The sequence below is a fragment of the Phaethon lepturus genome, unplaced genomic scaffold (genome assembly GCF_000687285.1).
Source record: "Phaethon lepturus isolate BGI_N335 unplaced genomic scaffold, ASM68728v1 scaffold5530, whole genome shotgun sequence".
Taxonomy (NCBI): Eukaryota; Metazoa; Chordata; class Aves; order Phaethontiformes; family Phaethontidae; genus Phaethon; species Phaethon lepturus.
In genome coordinates, this window is record NW_010511034.1 from 1 (window position 1) to 11778 (window position 11778).

The window sequence follows — 11778 nt, forward strand, 5'->3', positions numbered from 1 at the left end:
GGCGCTCAGCCCCTTTCCTGCCTGAAAAAAACCAAACCAAACCAACCCAACCCCAAAACCCCAAAACGCAAAATTCTCGCTAACCGCCCCCAAACGTCACCTACAACCGGTAGAAACCCCCCACCTCTCCCTCCTCCCCGCGACATAAACCCCGAACGCTTCTTTCCCCACCCCAATGAAGGAAACCCCCAAGGTTTTTGCATACTCGACGTTTATTACAAATAGTATGAAATGGTCCCTGGGAGAAGTTACACACTAGAAGTCCCTTTTTCTGGTTTGCTTTTTTTTTTTTTTCCTTTCCTCCTTCCCCACCCCTCCCAACTCTGCCAGTTGCATGAGATGCGAGTTAAAACAACGCTCCCTTAGCCGCTGAAAAAAACCTGGGCGCGCGGGGGTAAAGCACAGATTTAACCTCTATTCATATTTACAATACTTTACAAACTATATTAAATAAATACGGGCTCTGCTACACCTCGGCGTCTTAAATATGTACAACATTATTTCATGGTCGGATTTTACTAGGCAGATGCGGGTCCTACCACAGCGGGCGTGCTGACCGTAACGAGTATCCCTGCGGTACGAGCTAGTAAGTACCATGACCAACCAGCCCTCGAAATAACAATTCCTGGCCAATGCAAGATACATGCGGTAAATAATTTAATCCATTCTAACAAATTCAAGTCCTTAAATCTTAGTCTACAAGTAATTAGCTGTATGCCGATAACTTCAGGTTTTCCTCAATGTAGTACGTAGCCGGCCATTCTGGAAGTAGAGTGCTCTGTAGCTGAGGGGAACGATATGTGGTTAGTAAAAATTTCAGTGAAACTCCTTCATTTATTCATATGTTTAACTCGGCACTGGCTTTATGCACATAATCTGAAGAATTTAAGCACCAAAAAAGAACAACCAGTCACACAAGATGATCACTGTAGACATATTCAGGCTCTCCTTCAGGCACGGTGTTTTCAAGTAACAGAATCCAAAGCTGTGCAACAAACAGTGACAAAGGGGAGTGAGTAACTGTGCATCATATTGGAAAGCCTGCTCTTGTTCTAAATGGCAGCTTTTATTCTAGACATTATTTGCAAAAGAATGGAATGTATTCTCATTTTTTAAGCTACTTTTATTGTACATAAATTGGATTAAAGTCAGCCCTGGCTGGTTTAGAAAATACGTACTTTACCTCTCCCTGCCAGGAAGGGTCATTTCCTACTACAGGAGATACATTCCCTGGGGAAGGCAGCTTGTCACTCAACCAGCAGTATCGCTGAATCACCCTATGGGCCAAACATGCCCCATGATTAGTATTTCACCCAAGCATCTGGCCAAACCTCATTCTCTCTCAGGGTTACTGACTTTGGCACTCAAACAAATGCCCTGCAGGCCACTGCGTATAAAATACAGCTACTTCGCAAACTCACACACAGCGGCTTTCAACTGCTGGGCTCTGAGCTACAAGATACGAAAATTTTGCCTGTGTGTCACAAACACCACCATCACTGGAGGTATCAAACCTGGCCCAGCAATCTTCACAAGCAGCAGAGCTCCCCTTCTACTGCCCAAAACTTCCTCCGGGCAAGGACTTCGTCACATCCACAGGTTCACGTAAAAAGCGGCCACTGCCCATCCTCTGCCTGCTATGCAGTTAACAGAAAGTAGAAGAGGCTCCAGACACAGAGCTATCTGTCTGGCATCCCTCACAAGCACTAGGACTAGATTTTGTTTTAAACCTAAGCAACCTGTTCTAAAGTAATGTAGCGTATGCATTGGTCCCACACACTTGGAATCCGTCTGATGAAAAGTAGTGTGCAAACAGGATGTGCAATTGCACACGTAGCTTGTTGGTGTAACTACCAGAACCCTGCTCAGAAATCAGTCACAGGAGTAGCTGCTCAGCTAAATGCTCCCGTGTGTAACCAGAGTAATCACGTGGGTATTTTGGACATAGAACGCTGGTCACCAACTCAAAAGTCCAAATACTAAGGTTTCCACACGATAAAATGGTTTAAGAATCAAATGGCACTACGCCTGGTTCGATGGTAAGAATAAAAAGGTATCACACCTAACAAGGGAAGAGATGCAAAGGTTAAACAGGAGATGAGAAGTCCACCCGCACTGCGGAGCGAGACACCAGACAGTGCGCACGTGGCCTTTTTCACTTCCAGGATTCTAACCCATTTAAAAATAGATACATTTCACATCTATTTACAATATTACTGTGATACAATGCCTGGTTGTGTAATATTATGGAAATACATGATGCCAGTACTGGTTGTCCTAGTATATACTCTGTCATGATAAGGCAGTACAGCTGGAAATTACTGAAAGCATCAAGCGAAGCTGCTTGAACTGAGACACTGAAACTTTTCCCTTAAGGACTGGACAATATTCTGCTGATTAGGAGACGGTACTCTCCACAGGTAGTCATTCAGTTTATCTGAATCACTATATGCAGTCAGATAAGGGGTAAGTGCGTGTTTGCTGCCGGCGGACTTTGCAGGAGTACAAGAGACAGTCTTGCCGCAGAACGTTTCGGGAGGAGCAGAGCCTGCATTACGCAGTTTAGGATCCGATTTCTTTGTTTGGTTCTGAGAAGTTTCCAAGTCAGACCCCTCATCTTCAGACTTTATTTCAACATAATCATCATCATCCCCTTCTCCTTCTTCAGTATCTTTGAAATTTGAAAAATAGTTCTGAGTGGCCATCTGTGCTGTCAGAGGGGAGGCCTTGTTCACTCTCAGGACCTTTTGAGAATCCTGCAGAATCATATCTGAACAGTTTTCAGGGATCTGCTTTCCCGTATCAGGCCCCGTACATCCTGAAGCAATACCCGACATTTGATGGCTGTTGAATCGGAAGTTCCTATTCGAATGGAGCTTTTTCTTGTCCATTTCATTAGGATATACGATCGATTCTCCAGACCTGTTGACCACAACTGAGGAAGATGACTGTGACCTGCTGTATGCCTGTGGTTTTACATTGCTTACTCTTCTCCCAAGGGAGTTATAGATGTGATCTTGATGTAAATTTTCTTTGTTCGGTTGGCTTATAATGGCGCTCCACCTCTGTGCCGGGACATGCAAACGGTTAGAAATCTGAAGGGAAGGCACCGAGCCAGCTGACGGCAACTGCTTTGAACTGTTTTTTGTACCAGCTTCTGTATAAGAGCTCTTGGACTTTGGGTCTTGGGATTCAAGCCACGGAGAGAAGTCAGCCAGCTCACCGTTACTGTACGTAGAATGCAAAAGCCAATCTTCTGCTCTTGAGCATTCACTGGCAGCCTGGGAACGGGGAGGAGACGCAGACCTCCCAGCTGATGGCTCCTGAGGAGTGGCCCAGGCTTCCTTTTGGACCTTAGGTGAACTTTCTCTAAAGACGATTTGGTCATAAAGCTGGGAATATTCTGCTATCCTGGCACCTAGAAGGGAGACAGAGTTAACTTAGCAGAGGCAAGCAATCCACTCAAATGAGCTGTGTGACAATTTAAAAATCGCAAAATGCTTTGTGTTGATCAAGAGAAAAGTTTACAGCTGCGTCGATATCTTCAGCCTCAACAAAGTAACATGAAACAACAGAGGCTGGAAGAGCAGTGCATTGCATTTCAGTACACATAGTATTGAGAAGAAGCAGCATAAAATATCTTGCGACAGTGAATAGTCATGCAGGATGCAATGTAGCACACTGTTCCAATAATACGCTGCTTGTTTCATGTTCAAATGCAAAAGAATGTTCTGAAAATGGCCTGGTAAAAGAGATATTTAGGGACTTTTATAAATATCACAGGAAGGCAAGAATGGTAAGTCTAGTGCGTGGAGTCCGCTGGCTCCATGGCTCCAGTTTCTTTCAGTTGACCACTGACAAAAACAGTTCCAAAGCTCCTGCCTGTCCACGACTTTGCACATTCATTAGATAGAGCAAGACCACCAGCTCTTTCTTATCTGACCCCATTCCTTATGCTTATAGGTGTGATGTGGATGGTACCTGAGCAAATGGACATGACTTGGTAGGAGGTGAACCTACATGAAAATACACCTTTTTAGTCAAACTCTGAAGATCACGCTATTAAAGGAAGTAACTGCTTCGCTGTGAAGAGACCAACAGTGCTTCAGGCATGACTTCTATTTCCAGCCTCAGCTGAATGGATCTTTCCTGACGCTACTCTGCTATTTCTTCCCAATTTTATCAAGTAACAACAAGGACTGAGATATAAAGGTCTATTCAAGTTAGCAGCAGTCACAGTGGTAACACAAAAAATACTGTACTGATACCCAGCTAATGAGGTGAGTAAAATTTACAATCTTCAAGTTCAGTACACAAATTTCACTCAAAGTTACTAAAGAAATATGTATAGAAACATTTTTAACATACCAATAGCAGGACCCCCTTGTTTCTTCTCCTCCAGAATAGCAGCAAGATCTTTGTGTTTCAGTTTCTGTTGTCTGATAGCTGGTTGTTCCTGCTCTGGACTTTTAACTTTCAAAAGCTGGTTAGCCTTCTTAATTTTTTGACTGTACTGCCTTGCCATCATAAAAACTCTGTTCCTTGTTTTATCCACAACAGCCAAGTCATTTTCCATGCCTTCTGCATGCACGTTGGACAGAACACTATTGGCAGATTCATACGGGCTATCTACAAAAGGCACCTCACTGGAGAAGGAAGATCTGTTCAGACTCATAAAAGAATTCTCCTTGCACGGTGTAGTGTCTTCAAGCCTGAGATTAGCTTCACTTATGGTGGCAGCCCTGGGCTTCACAGGTTTAGGGAAAACAGGATTTTCTGGCAGAGAGAGAGTAGACAGTGAGTACTCTACATCTTTACTCAGTTCAGGTGTACTACCAGCATGCAGCCTTTCCTGCATATCATCTTTACAAACAGGAAAGGCTGCAAGGAGGCGGTCTCTTGTCTTTTCCTCATTTTTCTTGATGTAGTTTTCCAGGTCATTCCAAATCTCGTCTACTTCCTCTGACAATTTATCCGCTGCAGACTTGTGGGACAGTGAATCCGAGTTGGAGGAGCTATCTACTAAGCTCAAATAGTCATTGTCGATGGGAACACGATGGTAAGGACTTTCATCTTCACTGAACTGGAGGCTCTCTTCAGAAACAAACTGCCGTAGATTGTCACAACATGCAAAGTCTTTTTCCAGGCCCAGAAAACTCCTCCTTTTAGAGCATTTTAAGGAGTCACATTTAAAATTCAATAGTGGTGTTTCTGGAAGCACTATGGTGTCATAGATGTTGTCTTCAACGATCCTGAGCTCATCCAAACTTGAAGTAGGTGCTTCTCTACTGAGTAGTATCTCACCCCTACTAGCACGAATGGAGGCCCTGTTTTGATTTGCTGTCCTCTTTTTGGAGGGTGAATCTATGTTGCTTTTGTTTTCAGCCTCGTAGAGAGAGTCTCTAGCAGATCTCTGGGGACCACGGTCTGTCTCCTCCCTTCTTGTCAGACCCATCAGCTTTAAGTCTTCATAGCTTATATTATCATAAACATGTTCAATATCATCGATGGTCAGCTCCTCTGAAGATTCAGGATATGCATTCATACCGCTCACCTCTGCTCTCTTCACTTCCCTTCGAGAACCGCGCTCCCCTGTTTTATACCTTGCGCTGGCTGGACACGTGTTACTTTCACCAGCACTACTGGCCCGCCTAACAATTTTGTGACGAGTGGGGCTGGAAGTCTCATTTTGATGCACTACCCCCAAGTGCCAGCTGCATGGACGCCCAGAAGAACCCCTCCTTTCCCCACCGACAGCTGAACTAGTGTTGGATGTAGACACCGATGGTACAAACATCTGATAATCATCTTCGTCATCTTCGTTCTCGTAAGGTGGGCGCCGGCTGGGAAACAACGCCTGCCTGATCTGATGGTCAGTCCAGATGTTTCTGACAGAGGTACTTCCCCCCAGGATATTCATGATTAGCGAGTTGCTCTGGGGTGTGCTGAATTGTCTAGGCGACTGTGGCTGTCTAGCTGTGCAGGAAAATGGAAGATTGGTATTCAACTGGGTTGACTCTTCATCTGAAGGGTCCTTGGAGCTCTGTGGAGATTTGAAATATGCATGTAACATTAGCCTATTCCCTGCAATAATACAGCTCAGCTCTCCCCTGCATTCACAGAACTGCCACAGCACCAGTGTGTCCCGCAGCACGGAATCAGGTGGAGATGGGCAGAGTGATCAGGCTCCTGGCTAAACAGCCAGGGAGCCAAGGTGGCAATGCCAGACTACTTTGCCTCCTAATCCTTAGCATGGCTCAGAGTTGACTCTTGGCATTTAATAACATCTTACTTCAAATACAAGACACTGTCTTATGTCAGCATGAGTAATTAAAGGCAAATTTGTTTGGCAGGAGTTAGATTAAACCTTTCATGCTGACTCTGCAGTTTCACAGTTGGATTAAGCTAATCTGACTCTGGGCTTGTGCCAAAGGTTTTGTTCTCTTCCCTTTCCCCTTGCCTATAATGCTAGCAGAAAGGTATGTTACGCTCTCTAGCACATGCCACAGAAAAATCCATTTTCTTTTTGGAGTAAGTTTTCATCCAGCTCAACTAGCAGGTCTCATTTACAGCAAGGACACATGCCTGCTAATGCTAACTTGAAGGATGCTGTAGATGTTCCTGGCCAGAGGCTGTGAAAGAGAGGGAAAGATAATTCCTTTCAGCTTGAGTTAATGCTGATTTGTTTGGTTAGCTGTTTTTTTCCCCTGCCCCAAAAAGAATAGTCTTTCATCATACAGATAAGTATTTCAATGATATGAATATGACATGTATAATATAACATATATGACATAAACAGAAGATGACTTATCTACCTAGGAAAAACACAGATTTCTTTGACGTATCTATGATGCATAGCAAAATAGAAGAAAAAAAAATTATATACCTGAGTTTCACACTTGTTGAGATTAACACTTCTCCGTTTTTCAACATTTTCAGCAGCTTGACTATTAAGTCTTTTTCTTCCCCCTTTTGATTTCTGTAGAGAGTTTTGCTGCACTCCCTGTGATTGAAAAGAAAAGAGCAAGGGCGGGGTAATAAAATCTACAGTTCTTTGTCCAGTTTTGTTCAAAAGAATTACTAGCAGCTAGAACAGGCTAGGTACCCACACCGAGAGGACAAAATGCTCAATGAGGAGTCAGAGCACTTCAACAAGAATGATTCAGAGCCTAGAAAACTTTCTTTACAATAACCAGTTAAATTATATCATTCCATACAGCTTTTCAAAAGGGGCTGAAAGCAGAATCTATGCATAAAGATACTGATGTATCTTTAAAAAGCGGAGGAGACAGTTTTACTATCACTTGCAGTCTTGAAAAACAGAAAGAGGTCTAAACTAAAAAAAAATGCTGTCATCCAACTTCCCCCTCCCCCCCCACCAAAAAACCCCACAACAGAACAAACAGAAGGTCAGAATGTTATGTGTTGGGCAGTGTCCAAATTAACCCGGAGCAAAGGGCATGCATGGTGGGAACGGGGAGTCTGAGAAGGTATTGTTGCCACACCTAGGATTAAACACTAAGCTACTATTATACATTTTTATAGTGGTATTCTTTTACACTTACTCATTCTTTGTGCTTACTCATGTCAGGAAGAGGGAGAGTTACAAGATGCTGCACTACACTGATATGAGATACTATTTTATCAAAGATTTACAATGCAAATAGTGTAATTTCAAAGAGGAAATGCACAGTAAGCTTCAAAAAGAATTTCAGTAATAGGTTTTGGATAATTCACAAATAAATGGACCACACAAGAATATGACCTCGGCGTCAACTAAACCAAATAAACTGAAAAACCTACATTCTTTAATGCAGCCACATTTCAAAGCTGGGGTTTTAGTCTTTCAGAAGTACTACATTGTGCAGAGTGGGGAAAACTATGACCTGTGCAGTAATAACAGCTAAAGTTTCTCATTTTCAGAAATCCTACTCACAACTTCACATCTTAAAGTTCACATGTTCCTAGCTACTGCCAGCAGCTCACAGGTCAAGAAACATATCACATGTGGCAGTGCCTGAGTCTTAACTTAATATTCAAGTCCTTGTTTTGGAGACCTGAGGGCACTGTCTCTGCATGTGGTCTGAAAAGGTTTCTTTCACAGCATCAGCTGGAGAAGCAAGGAAAGGTCAGCTCTGTGCAACAGGTAAAAGTAATAGTCAGAACTAGGTTTGAGGACTGCAAAGGACTAAGCAAAATCTCTTTCAAGCAGTAGGGATTTATTCGTCTTATAGGGGCTAATTTTACATCTCCTCTGTTAAAATGCAAGAGTGTGTTGTGTGAGGTCTAAATAAAAATATTACTAAGGAGAGAAAGTTGTAAACACTTGTAACCCATTCCTGCCTCCTTGCTGTTTTACAGCTAATTTTAAAATTAAGGATTTTTTCATCCTCCCCAGGAAAAAAGGATTTTATTTTTTCCTCTCTTTTTCCTACCTGTTCGGACTCTTCTTCATCATCAGCATCAATCTGTTCCATAGCAGAAGTCTGAAGATTTTCATCCTGATCGCTGCTGTAGGCTGGCTCAATTGACTCTTCAAATTGGCTCTCCAGCCCACTGGGTTCCAATGGAACCTTTTTCCTAGAATTGAGTAGGGCTTCATTTGATCCTAGTTTGGCGGCTTGAGATAATAGGGCTCCTTCAATACTGATCCGCTTAAAGAAACCGCCACAAAACTTTGATTAGAAGCTTATGAAGATTATGTATTTTAGTAAGATACTGTTTTACATCAGACTTAATGTAATGACATTACTAATGACTTAGGCAATGTTTAAGCTACGTTCAGTTAGCTGCACTGAAATGAGATTTATAAAGAAATAAGCAAAACAATCAGTATTTTTCCACAGAATATTTAGAACTGGGGGAAAAAAAAAAAAAGCAAAACCCCCACCCCAATCATGGGCTTCAGTGTTACGGCTTTCCAATGAAGTTATATCTAATGTATTCTGTTTGTAAATTTTCCACACACCCGCAACTTTAAATTCCATCCCAAATAAAACCCTAGGACCTGAAATTCAATGAGACTTTCAAACCGCACTGGAAACTTCATGACAAATTCTTACAGAAAATGTAAAAATTAGAAATACCCATTTCCATCTACTTAAGCTGTATCTGCTCTGTTTGGTCATACGTCGTGATTTATATATAGCAGAATAAGCTGAAACTTTCCAGTGTTATTTAATAAATGCAAAGACAATATGCTCAGAATAAATGCTATCCTTATACACAGCACTTCAGTGATTATAGTCTTATTTTTAAGTACCCTATCGCATTAGTAATTGACTGTACTGTATTATAAAGTACAACAATATACAGATCAGTCATTTTTTCTTTATTAGATATTCCTGAAATAGTTAGCTGTATTTCTCTTGCTTTCATTCCTGTAATCTTATTGGAGACACTAAACAACATTTATGGTTTTGTTTCTGTTTTTAAAATCAACACAACCAAGAAGATGCAGATTCTACAGTAAGTACTGTGCTCTAAGTCATTTGGATGTGCTAAAACAAGAAATATAAAAAATGGCTTACCTTCTGCATATCTGGACTTATATCTGAAAACAGAAATACAGACTTCATCATAAGCGAATAATCAAACTGGTGTCAATCTATGCCCATTTTAATGCTACACTTATATCCCAATTATGAATTCCCAAAAGTGGGTTAAATGCAGCAGCAGTTGAGCAAACAGACTATAGGGTCTCTGATAAACAGAGAGAGCATGAGCTTTGCCACAGTTTCACTTGAGGTCCTGATTTTGCAGCACTGATAGACTATGAGCAACTACTCACAACGGCCAAGACTCTGTGTGTTCAGATGCAAGGATGTTTACAGGGCCAGAACCCACATGTGGAAAAGTAAACATCAGATCTAAACATTAACATTTTGTTTTCTTTGCACAATTCCTCCCTTCCCTACCCACCCCTCCCAATGTATTTAGGGAAAGTTATAGGAGGAAAGGGTCCATCTTTATTTGTTCTACAAAGTAAAGAAGCACTGGGTCAAGAAACAGTAGATGAAGTAGCTTACCATTTGACTTCAAAACTTTATGGACTCTAGATGAGGGTTCTGAAAAAGACAACAACATATTTAAGCACTCCAGCATCCCAGAGAAAGCTATGGGCATCTTGGCCAACTTTTTATAATGTGGATAACAAAATTTAAGCTTCTGAGCCCATGCAGGGAAGCCAGATTTTCATTTCTTAATCACCCAATTTCCTCACAAAAAAAGTATTTGTTGAAGTGTCAAACCTACAGCTGTTACCAAAGAACATACACGTTTCTTAATGCAATAGCAGCTGCCCTCCATACAACAAGCTTCTTGTAACTTTTTATCACATATTATGATTCTGGCTTTCAAAAGATTTGCTCATCTCTGTTACTGCTCTAAGTCGCTGGAGGCTTCCTATTAGAAATATGTACGAGGTATCAACAGCTTAGTGGGGCTTTAAAAGTATAAGTAGCTGAACATTACACAGGAGGTAATTTGATCAGTATTTTGTATTATCCCTTTTACAGGCCAAGGAGCACCAATGTAATCCTTCACCTCAGAAATAATGATGCCTGAAAAGTTATTAAAACTTGACTGTTTTTCAGTTTTTCACAAATGCTGCTGTATGATAAATCACTACCGTGAACCTTAAGTCATTCCCAATACACAATGTTACATACTCCAAATGGAAAGGTCTTTAAGTAGCTGAAGAGGGGAACAGTGACTGCAGTATGAAGTCACCCAACTACACAGACATTGGTAGTGGCTTTAAAGAGGAAACTAACAATAATTATGGATGTATGCTTGAGCTAGGAGGAAAAAAAACACCCCAAAGACAGCATAGCCACCTCTCAAATCTCTATCATCCATAAAGCAGACATTACACTAAGTAAACACAGTAATCATGTTTTGAAATAACAAGCCTGTCATAATCAGGATAGAGCACTTCTGAGACAGTAATTGTTTGGGGGGGGGTGGGAACAGATAGAAATGTCAGATTTAAATAATGTGACTGGCTTTCCTGCCTATGTATTCTTCCAACCATTAGAAAGTACCAACTGTTCTTTATGCAACCACCATTAAGAATGTATATCCGTGAAATGCAAACAGTGGATAAAAAAACTAAATTACACAACCAACAAATGTTTAGTAAGATGCTCCATCCATAGCTGAGAGATACTATACCATATTAAATCTGTCGTGGAGTTAAAGACCAATTCCACGTGCCCAGCCTCACCCAACCCTAAACAACTGTGCTTGTTTTTCCTTTCGTCATCTTGGTGGTAAAGGACTTTATTCACCTGATTTCCTTCTCACTCTGTGAGGAGCAGTGCCTTCTTTAGGCTGGTATGATGATTTCATTTCTCCCTCGGGGCTATAGTGGAAGCCTGGGTGATCTGTGGAACAAGGAGAGGCACAAGGAATAAGAGAGTGTGACGCACTTTACACGCCTCGGCAGCTCTCTTTGGAGGCAGTACCATCATCCCTTTACGACTGATACAGTGGCACTTCAACAGAGCCTGAACCGACACAAGCAAGATACGCTGCTGTAGGGTAGCTGTTAACAACCCATCCATGGAAACACTTCATCCATTTAGTCGTGCCTTACTACAGATGGCTAAGCCAGAAACATTTACCCACCATCATCACGTGTGTTTGCCAGTTTCTCAGTCAGAGCCTTCCTGAACAACTCTGTACAATGGCAACTACGTAAATAAATAACAAGCCTACTTTACTCCAAGACCTCCTCTGCATTAATATCGTAGGGCTATTGCTCTTATTTCCCTA

General features: G+C 41.7%; 1 protein-coding gene across 1 annotated transcript in view; it reads right to left on the reverse strand.

Annotated features, from left to right (window-relative positions):
• Positions 1-2330: 2330 nt before the first annotated feature.
• Positions 2331-11778, reverse strand: part of LOC104617212 (pleckstrin homology domain-containing family G member 1-like) — a 47564-nt gene continuing 38116 nt past the window's right edge. The window contains 7 exon segments of the mRNA XM_010282468.1: positions 2331-3418; positions 4369-6043; positions 6887-7003; positions 8436-8654; positions 9531-9553; positions 10029-10067; positions 11292-11387. Coding sequence (XP_010280770.1) covers positions 2331-3418; positions 4369-6043; positions 6887-7003; positions 8436-8654; positions 9531-9553; positions 10029-10067; positions 11292-11387 — 3257 coding nt within the window.